This window comes from Anomaloglossus baeobatrachus, chromosome 8, assembly GCF_048569485.1.
Source record: "Anomaloglossus baeobatrachus isolate aAnoBae1 chromosome 8, aAnoBae1.hap1, whole genome shotgun sequence".
NCBI classification, from domain to species: domain Eukaryota; kingdom Metazoa; phylum Chordata; class Amphibia; order Anura; family Aromobatidae; genus Anomaloglossus; species Anomaloglossus baeobatrachus.
The window spans coordinates 191327622-191345500 of record NC_134360.1 but is presented as its reverse complement, the minus strand read 5'-3'; the positions used below and the strand labels follow the sequence as shown (position 1 = coordinate 191345500).

Sequence of the window (17879 nt, the reverse complement as noted above, 5' to 3'; positions counted from 1 at the left end):
AGCCGGATGAATTCTGAAGTGTACCGGGATATACTTTCAGCCCAGATTCAGCCAAATGCCGCAAAGTTGATCGGACGGCGCTTCATAGTACAGATGGACAATGACCCCAAGCATACAGCCAAAGCTACCCAGGAGTTCATGAGTGCAAAAAAATGGAACATTCTGCAATAGCCAAGTCAATCACCAGATCTTAACCCAATTGAGCATGCATTTCACTTGCTCAAATCCAGACTTAAGACGGAAAGATTCACAAACAAGCAAGACCTGAAGGCTGCGGCTGTAAAGGCCTGGCAAAGCATTAAGAAGGAGGAAACCCAGCGTTTGGTGATGTCCATGGGTTCCAGACTTAAAGCAGTGATTGCCTCCAAAGGATTCGCAACAAAATATTGAAAATAAAAATATTTTGTTTGGGTTTGGTTTATTTGTCCAATTACTTTTGACCTCCTAAAATGTGGAGTGTTTGTAAAGAAATGTGTACAATTCCTACAATTTCTATCAGATATTTTTGTGCAAACCTTCAAATTAAACGTTACAATCTGCACTTGAATTCTGTTGTTGAGGTTTCATTTCAAATCCAATGTGGTGGCATGCAGAGCCCAACTCGCGAAAATTGTGTCACTGTCCAAATATTTCTGGACCTAACTGTATGTCTAGTATCTTTTGGGTCCAAGAGTCAGCAAGTAGGCATTATTTTGTTTTTGCATTGTGGTGATCCACAGGTTTGGGCTTTTTCTTTGCCTGAGGATTTCCCAGAGTTGGCTCCCGTAGAGGCATTTCTCTCGGCTCTTGGTCTCATTTTTTGACAATCCTGATAAGATCGCCATTGTTGAATCCAAGATTCGTGGATTGGTTCAGGAAGATCGCAGAGTGGAGGACTACTGCTCAGAGTTTAGACTATCGGCTGTGGAGACCTCTTGGAATAGTCTAATTTCTAGGTCATCTAGTTTGTTCTTCAGAGTTTCAAATGGATCCCATTAATGTTCTGACCATCCTTGATTGGGTTCAACCGATTAACCTTAAAGCTTTGCAGAGATTTTTATGTTTTGCAAATTATTACTGGAAGTTAAATAAGAACTTTTTGGTTATAGCTAAATTGCTAACTGACATGGCCAAGAAGGGGACTGACATTTCTTTATGTTCAGCTGAGGCAGAGAATGACTTTTCTGCCCTGAAGACAGCCTTTTCTAAACCTCCTGTTCCAAGTCAACTTGATACTGAACTGCCTTTTGTGGTCCCAGTTTTGTTCGGGTGGTGGATGGTGCTTTGGGGATTGACATCAGACAGTGCATTCATTCAGGATGCGCAGGACAGTGCACTGGAGGGTTTGCCTGTAAATCAACTGTATGTTTCGTTATCTTTACACTCGGATCTTCTTGAGGAGGTGCATGATTCCATTTTGGTTGGGCATGCAGGTTCTTCTGTCCTTGGACATCACTTTCTCGGTCCTTTTGATGGCAGAAAGATAAGAATGTGGATGAGTATGTTTGGAAATGCAGGGTTTGTCCCACGCTAAAGCTTCTTGTCAGGCCCCAGTGGGTTATCTCATGCCTAACAAGATTCCTTTACAGCCTTGGACTCCCTTATCCATGGATTTTGTCACTGATTTACCTAGTTCTGGCAAGAATTCCGTTGTGTGGGTGGTGGTGGACCTTTTCAACAAGATGGTTCATTTGGTCCCACTTCCTAAGTTGTCTACTGCTAAGAGTTTAGCTACATTGTTCATTTCTCATATTGTTAGATTTCATGGTATTCCCAAAAATATTATTTCCTATTGATAGGTTCAGTTCTTTGCTAGGTTTTGGTGTAGTTGTTGCTGCAGATTGGGTATCAAGTTGTCATTTTCCCTTTGGAACTGAGAGGATAAACCAAGCGATAGAGCAATTTTTGAGATGTTTTATTTTATCTAATCAGGAACACTAGGTAGAATTTTTGCCAATTGCTGAATTTGCTTTACATAATCATACTTTCAACGCTACTGGAACCTCACATTTTTTTGTGGAGGATATCAACCAGTATTTGGGAATTTGGGTTACAGTCCCCCATGCTAGAGAAAGAGAAATGCTCTTCCCAAGTGTTAAAATTCTGGAAGGAAGTTGAAAGGGGTCTATTGTTTGCTAGTGATCAGCCCAAAAAAGGAACAAACTGCAGACGCAGAAAGACTTCTGTCTTTAGAGTGGGGGAGTTTGTGGGATTATCCTCTAAAAATGTATGGTTCAAAGTGGCCTTTAGGAAATTTGCTCCCAAATTTGTAGTCCCTTACAGGATTACTGACGTTTTGAATCCAGTAACGGTTAAGCTTCAACTTCCCTGAACTTGACTCATTCCATTCTTCCCTTCTGAAGAGATTTGAGGGGACGCCAGGTCCTCGTGATATTATTCAGTTGGAAGTCTGCAGTATCTGTTTAAGTGGATGGGTTATAGTCCTTAGGATAATTCCTGAATCAACTTGGAGGACCCTCATGCTGATTGCCTGATAAGAGAGTTCCATCAGCACAGTTGGACATTGGGGATTTTTGAGGGTCCAGTGGCCCCTTGTAAAAGGATCTTGTTTTTCTTTCTAATTCTCTGTGTTCCTGTTTCCCTTCTTTTCAGGTGTGTGCACTTTCTTGTTTGGTTTACCTAATCACATTTTGGGAGCAGCTATTTATACTTACTACTCACATGCCTCAGTGCTGGCAATATTTCTGGATGGATGGTTGTATGGAGTACCAGCTCCATGGTTAAGGTTTTCTTACGGATCCATTGTTGTTGCAATTCTCTGTGCTTTGCTTGTGTGAATCCCTTCCTAGTTTTCTTCTATTCTGTTTCATTTAGGTTTGAAGAGGGTTTCCATGTGTTCTGCTATTCTTTTTGGTTTCTTTTATTCCATCATTGCTGTATAACTGTGTTTGCACATTCCTAGCCCTCTGTCTCACTCTCTGCTTGTGTGCACTTCCTTTATGTTTATTGATGTTTTGCATTACACTTGGTTTATAGCTTAGGGTACAGTTTAAAAACACTCAGGGTCAGCCGTCGATGAGTGGGGCACCTTTACTTGACCTTAGCGTGCCAACCTCTGCTGTCAAATGTTGAAAGTATCACCGCAGACTCAGGTTGGACGAAAACAAGGTGCAAGGGAATTGCGACAACATGGAATGTTTCAACCCTCACAGGTCTTGTTCACAACGTTGCTACATCAGGCAGGGACAAATCAGGGTCAGGTCTAGGGCAAGTACTAGCCTGTTTTGACAAGTGTGGATTTCTGGTTTTACATTTCCCCTGGTTTTTCCATCCTCGTGAGAGTGTTAGGGTTCAGTCGTAACAGGTGATATGCAGTGCCTTTTGTCCTCCAAAATGGTTTGTATCATGGAATTCAAAGAGCTCAATTTTGGTCTTATCTGACCCAACTATATACTCCCAGTATTTATCAGACTTGTCTAAATGTTGTCAAGGAAACTTTAAATGTGCTTGAACATGCTTTTTGTTTTTTTTGTTCCCAATTTAACAGGAAATTATGTTCTCTCCACTTACGTATTATGGTCCCAACATTGTTCACTTCTGTAACCAATGATGTTTAGCAACAATAAGGCTTTGATAGGTCTTAAGACAGCTCACTGGTTTCACCCATCACAAGATGTTTCTTGTGTGGCACTTTGGTAATGGGACAACTTTTTATAGGCGATCAGTTGAACTAGCTGATATTGTATTTCACTAAGTGGCAGGATTGCTTTCTAATTACTGATGGATTCAGCTGGTGTCGTTACTTTTTATGGCTTTTTCACCTCTCTTTCTTCATGTCTTCAATGCTTTTTCCCTTGTGTCATTTCTCATTATTACACATATCTTAAGGTTTAAACACTTATGGTTTGATTTCTTTGCCTGTGTGGATTTGATGGGTTGGCATTATGTAATTCTTTGCTGCTTGGTCATAGCAAAAGGACATCCTGTTATTAGCATGTTTGCAAAAGTGTTTTCTTAAATGTATATACTAGTATATGTGTGACACCTCTTACACCTTCTAAAGATCATTTATATAAATAATTGAGTGGTGATTATGATTCATCTTTTTCTTTCTGTCAGATAGGAAGAAATAGTCCTACAGTAGCTGACGTCCTTGTCACTATTAAATTAATAAACTTTGAGCAGCTACAGAAAAAGAGAACGGCTCCCGATTCACATCACGTCTCTCTCATTATTGGAGACTCCGATAACCGTGTTGTGTTTAAGCAGAAAATCATGTAAGTGATTAAAGTTGAAAGAGTTTTATAAAGATATTATGATGGTCTCCACCTCATAAGACAAGTGCTATATTTACAGCTAGTGCGGACCTCAACTGGAGAACTGAATACTCCATTTAGCGGCTGTACTGCATTTTTTTTCTTGGGCAAACGGCATTGCTGGTTACCCTCGGTATAATTAGTTTTGTTTTCCTTACAGGGATTCAGTTCTGCTCAAGACAGGAATTTGGACAAGAAAAATTGAAATTAAGAGAGTTTCTACATCAGAAGACCTTAATATAAACTTGATAAGCTCCGAATATGGTAAGGCAATAAGTGGCCTAAAGCTATGAGAGTCTTGGGAGACATTTATTTCTACATTTGCGCCACATTTTTTGTTCATTTGACTGACATCAATGCCTTAGCCAAAATATATTTTACGCCATTTATTACATTATATTTTAATACCACGCCAAAACTTACAATTGACCAGAAAACTGGTTAACTGCTTAACTTTTTGACATGAAGTACGACATTTTTATAATTGTGTTTCTCTCTAAAAGTCACAAAAAGTTATTTTTTTTTATAGATGGGTCCTAACTGTCCTAAAAATGACAAAACTGTTCGAAAAAGTGAGAGCTAGCAGCACGGTGGCTCAGGGGTTAGCACTGCAGTCTTGCAGCACTGGGTTCAAATCCCACTAAGGATAACATCTGCAAGAAGTTTGTATGTTCTCCCCGTGTTTGCGGTGGTTTCCTCTGGGTTCTCCGGTTTCCTCCCACACTCCAAAGACATACAGATAGGGAATTTAGATTGTGAGAGCGTTCCCGATGTATATAAAACGCTGCGGAATATGTTATCGCTATATAAAAATTAAGATTATTATTATTATGATTGTTAGAGCTGCTGCTGCTTCTCTTTGACCTTCTCTGGATGTCAATTACATCCGAAGGAATTGAGAGTGAAGCGGACAATAAGTGGCCGTTAATTGGCTGCATGGCTCACATGATTAAGTAGGGGTTGTCTGAGTAGTGGACAACCCCTTTAATATATGACATTTGACACATTAATCTTCCGCTTTACTAACATTGGGAAGTGTTTCAGTAAACACGCATAAAATGTGGTAATCTGCTCAAACATTTTTTGCATGAACTTATGACATTTGACATATCAATCTTGGTCTCTTACCTTAAATTGAGAAATAGACTTCCGTGCTTAAAAAGTTGCATTAGTTTAATCCAGGGGTGGGGAACCTTTATACTGCCGGGGGCCATTGGGCAATTTCTACCAACCTTCGGGGGCCGCACCAAATTATCAATGTGAAAATAACCCCACTATATTTGGTCAAACAATTAATTAACTCACCCCTACTGTGATGGCCGGAGCGGCTTCTCTTTGGTGCGGCTGTGATGTTTGATGATACTAATCATGTTGCTTCTCACAGCTGCTTTTCCAGGTTTGTCTCGGTCTGGAGCGCAGTCAACTCTTTGTGATAATAAGATTGGTAAATCATATACATCACATAATAGATGCTGTATATACATCACAGGAGACACTGGAGGCACATACATCACTGGAGGGGCTGGGGGCATATACATCACATAGGAGACGCTTGGACTGACATATATACATCAGATAGGAGATACTGGGACTGCTGTATATACATCACAGGAGACACTGGGGGCACATACATCACATGAAGGGCTCGGGACATATATATGCCCCCAGCCCTTCCTGTGATGTAAATGCCCCCAGCCCCTCTTGTAATGTAAATGCCCCCAGCCCCTCCTATGATGTATATGCCCCCAGCCCCTTCTGTGTTGTGTATGTCCCCAGTGTCTCCTGTGATGTATATTCCCCTAGCATCTCCAGTGTTATGTATAAGTCTCAGGAGATGCTGGGGCATACACAGCACAGGAGACGCTGGGGTATACATATCACAGGAGATGCTGGAGGCAAACACAACACAAGAGGGGCTGGGGGTCATACACAACACAAGAGGGGCTGGGGAGCATACACATCACAGGAGACGCTGGGGGCATACACAATGCAAGAGGTGCAGACACAATGCAAGAGGGGCTGAGAGGCATTCACAACGCAAGAGGGGCTGAGGGGCATGCATAACGCAAGGGGGACAGGGGGCATACCCAACGCAAGGGGGGCTGGGGGTATACACAACGCAAGAGGGTCTGGGGGCATACACAATGCAAGAGGGGCTGGGGGGCATACACAGTGCAAGAGGGGCTGGGGGAATAGAAATCACAAAAGGGGCTTGGGGCACAAACATCACAAGATGGGCTTGGGGCACAGACATCAGAAGAGGGGCTTGGGACACAGACCTTACTAGGGGACACAGACATCACAAGAGGGGCTGGGGGGCATACACAACACAAGAGGGGCTGGGTGGGCACAGACATCACTGAGGGGGTAGAGACATCACTGAGGGGGCAGAGACAGCACTGAGGGGGTAGAGACATCACTGGGGGAGCAGAGACATCACTGGGAGGTCAGAGACATCACTGGAGGGACTGGGGGCATAGGCAGCACTTTCAGAGCACAGACATCACAGGGGGGACACAACACTGGGGGTGATACACAGCATTGGGAGGGCACATGGCACAGGGGGGGCTGCACAGCACTGGGGGGACTATACACAGCACTTGCAGAGCCCTGACATTACTGGGGGGACACAAACCTGGGGTAATACACAGCATGAGTAAGGGGGAGTGGACACAGCACTGAGTGTTGCACACAACTCTGGGGGGTGGTACACAGAACTGGAAGGGCCCAATGTACTGGACGGGGCACAGAGCGCACAGAGGGCCGGAGAGCAGAGGGGCAGGCACACTGCTCCGAGAGCAGAGGGGCGGGCACAGCGCTCCGAGGGCAGAGGGGTGGGCACACTGCTTCGAGTGCAGAGGGGTGTACACCGCTCCGGAGAGCAGAGGGGCGGGCACACACCACTGAGCACGCTGACACAGGACAGCGGCGCATGTGGTGATTTAAAGGGCCAGCAGCCTACAAGACCGCAACGGCGGCCCCAGCACTGCAGCCCCCGGCAATCTGCCCGGGTGCCGCATAAAAGATCATCGCAGGCAACATGCGGCCCGCGGGCCGGAGGTTCCCCACCCCTGGTTTAATCTGCGCAATATATATATATATATATATATATATATATATATACTTAAGGTGTGACATTAGATAAATAAGGAGTGGTGTCGTTGAAGTGAGTATACTAAAGAGTTGGTGGAAATTATGTCATTTTTAAGAATTGTGGGTCAGTATCTTAAATGAATGGAGATATTAGGGATTCTTGGCTAGAAGTATTAGGTTAGAATATCGCTATAGTGCAGCACTACATTTAGGACCATGCAGCACAACGTTAAGGCCCGGATTCATCAAGAGTGGCGTTTTTCACTCCATTCTTTATTATGGGTGCTCTGGAGTAAGATTCGCCAAAGTTATTAAGAGCCCTGCGCGTCTTAATGATTTGGGCACATCTTTTAGCTCTCATGCACAACTGCAAGAAATGTACTCCACATTTCTGTTGTTATTTATGCCTTAAAAAAAAATATTTTGAATTAGCTGGCCATGCTCCCCTCCGGCTAAGCTCTGCCCAGTTTTCAAAAAGTTGGCGACCCTTGCCAGGACCAGCATAAAAATGTCAAGTGTTGGAATGTTTTTGAACAACTGAGAGTTGAATTCTGTTCAAAACTGTTTACTGGATTAGCTCCTAAGTGTATATTGCGGCACGATGTACATGAGGCCTGGAAGTCTTTCCTAACTAAGGAATTGTAAAGTAAAACAAAGTTCTTATTTAATTTGCATTAGTTATAATATGTGTGTGTGTGTGTGTATATACACATATACTGTATATATATATATATATATATATATATATATATATATATATATATATATATATACACACACACACACACACACAGGTGTACATTTTGAAAGTTTTGCAAACTGCATGAATTGGATTAATCGGCAGATTAACACCTTTCTCAGTTTGTGAATGTACCAACATAATGGTGGCCATGTATTACCTTCAAATTGCTTGCATTATTTGACTTTTATTTCCTTTGTTACTGTAGCTGTGTTATTATACCATTTATATGGCAATGTACAGTATTTCTTCATACAGTGATCATAAAGTAGCATACAGTAAACTTCCAAGCAACACCTAGTGGCTGCTACAGGCACCTAGGTATTCATTTTTTTTTTTCAAATCAAGTAACCTCAAATTTAATAACCTTGGCAGGTATTGCAGTCTTCACATTTCCTTGACCTTTGTTGCTCTCTTTTGCATTCATTCTACTTTTGCTATTTCCTTTTTAGAATACTGTGTATCATTTTGGGCTCTAGTATATAAGTGTGGCTGACTAGTCACTTGTATAGTGGCAAAATATGTAGAGCATGTACATCTCTTTTGATGTATCCCATCATTGTATTTGCCTTGGCAGCAACTGCCTGCCACTGGTCGCTAAAGTTTAGTTTGTTGTCTACCCATAAACCCATGTCTTTTTAAGGAACTGTTTCATCCAGTGTTTTACCATTCCCTACATAATTGTATATATTATTTCCTCTATCCAACTGCATGACATTACATTTCTCTACAATAAAACTTCAATTACCATTTGTTAGCCCAAGCTGTCAACTTACATAAATTACTCTTTAATGTAAAGTCTTGTCTTATGTGTTGATTACCATGCAGAGTTTAATATCATTGGCAAATATTTAAGTTTTACACTGTATGCCCTTTACAAGGGCGTTAATAAATATAATTAAAAAGAAGAGGGGCCCAGTACTGACCCCTGTGTTAGCTCATTGTTAACTGACCCAATCAGTGTGTGTTCCTCTGTTTCTTAATGCAGAGCCAGTTGTTAACCCAATTACACATATTTTCACCTCGTCTCATTGTTCTTCTTTTATATGCCAACGTTTTAAGTGGGACTTTATCAAATGCCTTTGAATAGTCTAAACAGAGGACATTCACAGCTTTAGCCTGGTCCAGTATGAAACTTACCTCATCATAGAAGCTTATTGGATTTGCTTACTGAAGCTATCCCTTTTTAACCCATGTTGATTGTGGGTTATAATGGTATTTTTAGTGAGATACCCCAGGCTAGCATTTTGCAGCATGTGAACTGGGCAAAATGTAAAAGTTCAAAAACAACAGCAGAATTATTTTTTGTTTAATCCATAAAGAGCTAATAACAGTTAGGCAATACCTTATATGTTTAATAGCACCACAGAGAATAAAGCCTATCCTTCAAAAAAGCCCTAATACGACTACATCAGTGAAATCATTAAAAAAAATTATGTCTCCTGGAAGGTGACAATGAAAACAACGGAAAACGATTTTTGGTCTTTAAGCTCAAGTTAGGCCTGGTCCTTCAGGGTTACATTTTTAATAAAATAATGTATAGAGACATCATTTATTTTTTTAATACAAACTGTTATATTCTTTTATCCCAAAAAGTTGGCCTTGACATTCAGAAAAGGTTCAACGTTCTTTATGCCATGCCGCAGAGATCAGGAACAGAGGTTGGAGGGATGTGGAAATCTGAAGATACGTTTTTAAATGAAAGTAACTCAAGGTCTAACTTAGGTAAATGTTACCAATGACTGTGTGTGGTAGTAATGCAGACCATGTTGTTCTCTCAGTGAAGATTTTCAGTGATCAAAATAATTGTAATTTTAACCATGAGATGGTTATTTTGATCCTTCTGACAGGTAACAGCTATATGTACAGGTGCAGCTCAATAAATTAGAATATCATCAAAAAGTTAATTTATTTCAGTAATTCAATACAAAAAGGGAAACACATATATTATATAGTCATTACACAAAGAGGGATCTATTTCTATATATTATATAGTCATTACACACAGAGGGATCTATTTCTATATATTATATAGAGTCATTACACACAGAGGAATCTATTTCAAGTGTTTATTTCTGTTAATGTTGATGATTATGGCTTACAGCCAATGAAATCCCAAAAGTCATTATATCAGAAAACTAGAATATTATATAAGACCAACTGAAAAAATGATTTTATTCATCGTTCCTTATGGGAGACCCAGACCATGGGTGTATAGCTTCTGCCTCCGGAGGACACACAAAGTACTACACTAAAAAGTGTAGCTCCTCCCTCCTAGCATATACACCCCCTGGATAACCAAATATAGCCAGTTCAATGCTTTGTGTTCAGGAGGCACACATCCACATTCATGCATTCTCATCTGATTTTCATTTTAAAGAGTTTGAAGAAAAGCGGGTCCAAGCCTGGACTCCCGGCATGTCCCTTCTCACCCCACTGTGTCGGCGGTGTTGTTAAGGTTGATTTCAAGGCTGGAGCCTTACATGCCGCGCTCCTTCACCATCCCTCGGGCTCTGGCTTGAAGTGGGAGCCAGCACGGTTCTCACTGCTTTGCAGGAGACCGGTCTCCATCCGCAGCCCTTTCAGGACCCTGCCGGACGGAGCACTCATCCCTCAGGGACCTGGCCCTGCATCTCACAAGCTAAGTATTGAGACGTTATTGTCAGGGGGGTCCCTTGTACTTTAATGTTGGGGAGAGTGTGTTTTGTACCATTTGTGACATTTCCGGCCGGTTCTCCGGTTTTCACCAGAGAACCGCGCCGAGGGTGCCTGAGCGCCGGCCGCATTGTAAAATTTAGGCCCCGGCTTCGGCTGCGGCCTAGTTTCGTTTTCACTGCCCCTGCATGTCAGTCATGCAGAGGGACAGTGCGGCGCCGCCCACCGGCCGTTCAGCTCAGGGGAGGACACTCCTCTCTGAGGAGATGTTTCCCTCCCCTGTATATCCCCTTGGCCCTCCGGTTCCCGCTCTTGGGCTAGGCCCCGCCCCCCCTCCTCACTCCGGCGCCATTTTATAAGCGTTCTCACACTGATCGGCGCTGGCTGCTGCATCTCTGCAATCTGTCTGGGGGTCCGAGCTGTGGAATCCGGAGGGCACACAAAACGGTCTGGTAAGCCACAACCTCTGGTTGTGGACTTTCTTATACACTCTCTGGGGGTCATTCTGAAGGAGTGTATTCTTTACTGCAGAGCCTCCACCTCAGCAGCATGTCTCACACTAGGAGCAAGGCTGCAAGGCTGTACTCAATATGCACTGCTTGTAAGCTCGTACTGCCTGAACCGAGCACATATCCTCATTGTGATGCCTGCTCTAACATGGTGGTGCCTCAGCCTGGAGTCTCCCCAGTGGTCCCTCCGGCTGCTCCGGCCCCGGTGGCTGAACCCCCGGCTTGGGTAGAAGTGTTTTCTAAATCTATCTCCCAGTCCTTCGCCGACTCCATGGGACAGCTGTCCCGGACTCTGCTGAGCATGCATCAGCCCCCTTCTCAGGGCGCCTCTGCTGCTTCGGCTCGCTCTGCAGAGCTCACAGAGGATTCTTCATCTGCTCCCAGACCCCGTCCTCCTAAGAGGAGACGCAGGGACCCCTCTCCTTCCTCGTCCCGCGGCTCCGATTCACGAGCCGACCCGCAGGACGAGGAGGATATCTTTACTGGGGGCTCGGACGCTACCTCCATGTGCCCCATTGATCTGACCGAGGGTGACGCAGATGTGAGTGACTTGATTGCGTCCATTAATTCTGTACTGGACCTCAATCCGCCAGCATCAGAGGAGCAACCCTCTCTGGCAGAAAAGCACCAGTTTACCTTGCCTAAGAGAACAAGGAGTGTGTTCTTTAACCACTCCAGTTTTAAAGCCACTGTGTCCAAGCCCAGAGCCTGTCCTGACAAACGCTTCCCAAAGCGTGGTTCTGACGACCGTTATCCTTTTCCACCAGAGGTGGTCAAGGAGTGGGCTCACTCACCAAAGGTAGACCCTCCGGTGTCTAGACTCTCAGCCCGGACAGTTTTATCTGTGGCTGATGGCACCTCACTTAAGGATCCCACTGACCGCCAGGTTGACCTCCTGGCCAAGTCTGTCTATGAGGCGGCAGGGGCCTCGTTCTCCCCATCCTTTGCAGCAGTGTGGGCTCTCAAAGCCATCTCTGCTTCCCTAGAGGAGATGCATTCCCTCACTAGGGACTCTATGCCTGAATTGGTTGCCTTAACTTCCCAGGCTTCAGCCTTTTCAGCCTACGCCATGTCTGCCATGCTGGAGGCCTCTCACCGCACTGCGGTGGCCTCCGCTAATTCCCTCGCTATCCGCAGGATCTTGTGGCTTCGACAGTGGAGGGCAGATGCTTCCTCAAAGAAGTACCTTGCTGGGCTCCCATTTGCTGGGTCCAGGCTGTTCGGTGAACAACTGGATGAAATAATTAAGGAGGCTACTGGCGGGAAGAGTACTTCCTTGCCACAGACTAAAACCAGGAAACCTGTCCAGGGCAGGAACCAGTCGAGGTTTCGTTCCTCTAACTGGTCGTCCTCTAAGCCCTCGGCCTCGTCCACTAACTCAGCCAAGGACCAGAAGCCCACCTGGCGCAAGAAGCCGCGTCCACAAAAGTCCGCAGGAGCTGCTGCCACCAAGGCAGCCTCCTCTTGACTATCTGGCCGAGCCAGCAACGTCCTTGGTCGGTGGCAGGCTCTCCCACTTTGGCGACGTGTGGTTTCAACACGTCTCCAATCAGTGGGTGTGGGATATCATCTCCCACGGCTACAGGATAGAGTTCTCCTCCAGCCCGCCAAACAGATTTTTTCTGTCAACTCCCCCCTGCTCCAAGGCCGCCGCCTTCTCTCAGGCCGTGGCATCCTTGCAGGCCAACGGAGTGATTGTACCGGTTCCCGCCAGGGAACGGTTCAGAGGTTTTTACTCAAATCTCTTCATAGTCCCCAAAAAGGACGGTTCCTTCCGGCCCATCCTGGATCTCAAGCTTCTCAACAAGCATGTTCAGGTGCGGCACTTTCGCATGGAGTCTCTGCGATCAGTCATTGCCTCAATGACCCAAGGAGATTTCCTGGCATCCATCGACATCAGAGATGCCTATCTGCATGTGCCAATTGCAGTTTCACACCAGCGTTGGCTACGTTTTGCAATCGGAGAGGAACATTTCCAATTCGTGGCTCTCCCCTTCGGGTTAGCCACAGCCCCTCAAGTATTTACCAAGGTCATGGCAGCAGTGGTTGCGGTTCTGCACCTCCAGGGGTTGGCAGTGACTCCTTACCTGGACGACCTTCTTGTCAAGGCTTCATCCAGCGCAGACTGTCAGCGGAGTGTCTCGCTCACTCTCGCCACTCTTGTTCAATTCGGGTGGCTTGTCAATCTGCCCAAGTCCACTTTGACCCCGACCCAAGAACTCACGTACCTAGGGATGCAATTCGAGACTCTGCCGGCACTTGTCAAGCTGCCCTTAGTCAAACAGCAGTCCCTCCATCTGGCGGTGCGCTCTCTGTTGAGGCCCCGCCGTCATTCCATCAGGCACCTCATGCAGGTGCTGGGTCAGATGGTGGCGTCAATGGAAGCGGTTCCCTTTGCCCAGTTCCATCTGCGTCCTCTGCAGCTGGACATTCTCCGCTGTTGGGACAAGCGGACTTCTTCCTTGCACAGGTTGGTGTCGCCACAGACCAGGAGCTCTCTTCAGTGGTGGCTTCGGCCCCTCTCTCTGTCTCAGGGACGCTCCTTCCTGGCCCCGTCCTGGGTGATCCTCACCACGGATGCCAGTCTATCCGGCTGGGGAGCAGTATTTCTCCACCACCGAGCACAGGGCACTTGGACTCCGTCCGAATCAGCCCTCTCGATCAATGTGCTGGAAATCAGAGCTGTGCTCTTAGGTCTCGTAGCCTTTCACCACCTGTTGGCGGGCAAGCACATTCGAGTCCAGTCAGACAACGCGACAGCAGTTGCCTACATCAATCACCAGGGCGGGACTCGCAGCCGCCTGGCAATGTTGGAGGTTTAACGCATCCTTCAGTGGACTGAGGACTCCAAGTCCACCATATCCGCAGTCCACATCCCAGGCGTAGAAAACTGGGAGGCAGATTATCTCAGCCGTCAAACCGTGGACAACGGCGAGTGGGCTCTGCATCCGGCAGTGTTCCGGTCGATCTGCCGCAAGTGGGGAACTCCGGAAGTGGATCTAATGGCATCCCGGTACAACAACAAGGTCCCGGTTTACGTGGCTCGCTCCCACGATCCTCAGGCCTTTGCAGCGGACGCGCTGGTTCAGGATTGGTCCCAGTTCCGTCTGTCTTACGTGTTTCCCCCTCTAGTTCTCTTGCCCAGAGTCCTGCGCAAGATCAGAATGGAGGGCCGTCGGGTCATACTCATTGCTCCAGACTGGCCCAGGCGAGCTTGGTACCCAGACCTGCTCCGTCTGTCCGTAGAGGTGCCGTGGCATCTCCCGGACCGTCCAGACCTTCTCTCACAAGGTCCGTTTTTCCGCCAGAATTCTGCAGCTCTCAGATTGACGGCGTGGCTCTTGAGTCCTGGATCCTGACGGCTTCCGGCATTCCTCCCGAAGTCATCTCCACTATGACTCAGGCTCGGAAGTCTTCCTCGGCCAAAATTTACCACAGGACTTGGAGAATTTTCCTGTCCTGGTGTCGTTCTTCCGGCCACGCCCCTTGGCCTTTTGCCCTGCCGACCCTTCTGTCCTTCCTGCAGTCTGGTCTGCAGCTAGGACTATCCCTCAATTCCCTCAAGGGACAGGTCTCGGCTCTGTCAGTGTTGTTCCAGCGGCGTATCGCCCGGCTGGCTCAGGTGCGCACCTTCATGCAGGGCGCATCTCACATCATTCCGCCTTACCGGCGGCCTCTGGATCCCTGGGACCTTAATCTGGTCCTCACGGCCTTGCAGAAACCCCCTTTTGAGCCACTTAGGGAGGTTTCTTTGTCTCGTCTTTCACAGAAAGTGGTCTTTCTAGTGGCCATAACTTCCCTCAGGAGAGTCTCTGATTTGGCTGCGCTCTCCTCGGAGTCACCTTTTTTGGTTTTTCACCAAGACAAGGTGGTTCTTCGTCCGTCTCCGGACTTTCTTCCTAAGGCCTCTGCCACACTCACGTGAAATTCACGCACGTGCCGAGAGACACGTATTTTCCCTGCGTGTTGCGTGCAGGTAAGTACGTGTCTCTGGTACGTGCGGGACACGTGTGTTCTACGTGTGCTATCCGCGATAGCACACGTAGAACCGGTAATTATCATACTCACCTGGTCCTTCCTGATGTCCGCGCTGCTGTCCGTGGTGCTGATCCTCGGTCTCCAGCCCTCCTGTCTCCCCGCTGCTGCTGCTGCCAGGCAGTGAAGTGAATATTCAATGAGAATAATGAGCGGCGGTCGGCAGCAAGAGGCAGCAGCGGCAGAGACAGGAGGGCTGGAGAAGGTGAGTTAATGTTTCTTTGTTTTTTCACTGACACGTGTGTTTTCTCCGGCGCGTGTCACACGGGACCGCATCCACACTACACCCGTGTGGTACGGGTGCGGGCCGTGTGACACCCGTGCTGCGTGAGAAAACACTGACATGTCAGCGCTTTCAAAAACGCACACACGTACAAACGCACACGGACACACGTTCCGTGTGGTTTTACGTGTGTGTGCCTGCTACAATAGGGTAGCATTGGTTAAAGTGTCTCCGTGCCGCCGGTACGTGTAAAAAATGACAAACACGTGCCGGAGGCACGGATGTGTGGCGCAGGCCTAAGGTGGTATCTCCTTTCCACCTTAACCAGGATATTTCCCTGCCTTCCTTTTGTCCGGCTCCTGTTCATCGCTTTGAAAAAGCGTTGCATACTCTGGATCTGGTGCGGGCGCTCTGGATCTATGTGTCTCGCATCGCTGCTCTTAGGCGGTGCACCTCTCTCTTTGTGCTGACCACTGGTCAGCGTAAGGGCCTCTCGGCTTCTAAGCCGACCCTAGCTCGCTGGATTAGGTCGGCCATTTCCGATGCCTACCAGTGTACTCAAGTGCCTCCCCCGCCGGGGATCAAGGCACACTCGACCAGAGCTGTCGGTGCCTCTTGGGCTTTCAGGCACCAGGCTACGGCTCAGCAGGTCTGTCAGGCTGCCACTTGGTCCAGTCTGCATACCTTTTCGAAGCACTACCAAGTGCATGCTCATGCTTCGGCAGATGCGAGCTTGGGCAGGCGCATCCTTCAGGCGGCTGTCGCCCATTTGTGAAGTTAGGTTTCGCCTACTTCTCAGTTTTCTGTTTTTTCCCACCCATGGACTGCTTTGGAACGTCCCATGGTCTGGGTCTCCCAGAAGGAACGATGAAGAAAAAGAGAATTTTGTTTACTTACCGTACATTCTTTTTCTTATAGTTCCGACATGGGAGACCCAGCACCCTCCCTGTTGCCTGTTGGCAGTTTTCTTGTTCCGTATGTTTTCACCGGCTGTTGTTGTAGACAGAGGTTCCGGTTGTTCCGGGTTTTGCTCTATCTCTACTTGTGGGTGGATGTCCTCCTTCAGCTTTTGCACTAAACTGCCTATATTTGGTTATCCAGGGGGTGTATATGCTAGGAGGGAGGAGCTACACTTTTTAGTGTAGTACTTTGTGTGTCCTCCGGAGGCAGAAGCTATACACCCATGGTCTGGGTCTCTCATGTCGGAACTATAAGAAAAAGAATTTACGGTAAGTAAACAAAATTCTCTTTTTAAACTCAGAAATGTTGGTGCCTACTGAAAAATCTGTAAAGTAAATGGACTCAATACTTGGTCGGGGCTCCTTTTGCATGAATTACTGCATTAATGCGGCGTGGCATGGAAGCGATCAGCCTGTGGCACTGCTGAGGTGTTATGGAAGCCCAGGTTGCTTTGATAGCAGCCTTCAGCTTGTCTGCATTGTTGGGTCTGGTGTCTCTCATCTTCCTCTTGTCAATACCCCATGGGGTTTAGGTCAGGCAAGTGTCTTAGAATCATAGAATGGTAGAGTTGGAAGGGACCTCAAGGGTCATCGGGTCCAACCCCCTGCGAGTGCAGGTTTCTTAAATCATCCCAGCTATATGTTTATCCAGCAATCTCATGGCAAATCAATCCAATAGCAGGAATGGGAGTGTCTCCAGCCCATTTTTCCATCAGGTACCAAACAGTGCATTGAAACGAAGAGTGCAAAGCTTCTCATGTAGTCAATGGTTGCATAGCAATAAACTTTCCCACAACATTAAAGAAATGTTTTGTTATTTTCTTTTTCCAGCAAGGTTACTATTCAAACCAAACTACGTGATATTTTTAATTAGAGAAAATAATGGAGTGAATTTTGAGTCTTGAGTCCAACAGTGTAAAAAGTATACAAGTTTATAGATACAGCCATTGCCCAAATTGTTGGCACCCATGAATTTGTTTCAGAAAATGAAGGATTTTCTACCAGAAAATTATTGCAATTACACGTTATTCCTTTGTGTGTCTTGGAACAACACGAAACAAAGAAAAAAAAGGCATATTGGACATAATTTCACCCAAATCCTGTATATATATATATATATATAGATATATATATATATATATATATATATAATATAATATAATATATATATATATATATATTATATAATATAATATATAATACACACACACACACACGCACACGCACACACACACACACACACACACACACATATGCACTTGAGTTAGATTGTTCATGTAAAATATTTCACCAAACCCTCTATGGTGCCACCTTGAATGAGATATGGAAAGTATCTTTTATGCATGAGCACTCCCACAAATGTAAGCAACTGTATCAATGATTTAATTCACCACCGCAGACCAGAATACC

General features: G+C 46.0%; 1 protein-coding gene across 2 annotated transcripts in view; it reads left to right on the top strand.

Annotated features, from left to right (window-relative positions):
* HFM1 (helicase for meiosis 1) overlaps positions 1 to 17879 on the top strand; it is a 276350-nt gene that overhangs the window by 223146 nt on the left and 35325 nt on the right. For both annotated transcript variants that reach the window (XM_075321028.1, XM_075321027.1), the window contains exons 27-29: positions 4060 to 4217; positions 4417 to 4520; positions 9685 to 9813. In XM_075321028.1, the coding sequence (XP_075177143.1) occupies positions 4060 to 4217; positions 4417 to 4520; positions 9685 to 9813 (391 nt within the window). The remainder of the gene's footprint in view (positions 1 to 4059; positions 4218 to 4416; positions 4521 to 9684; positions 9814 to 17879) is intronic.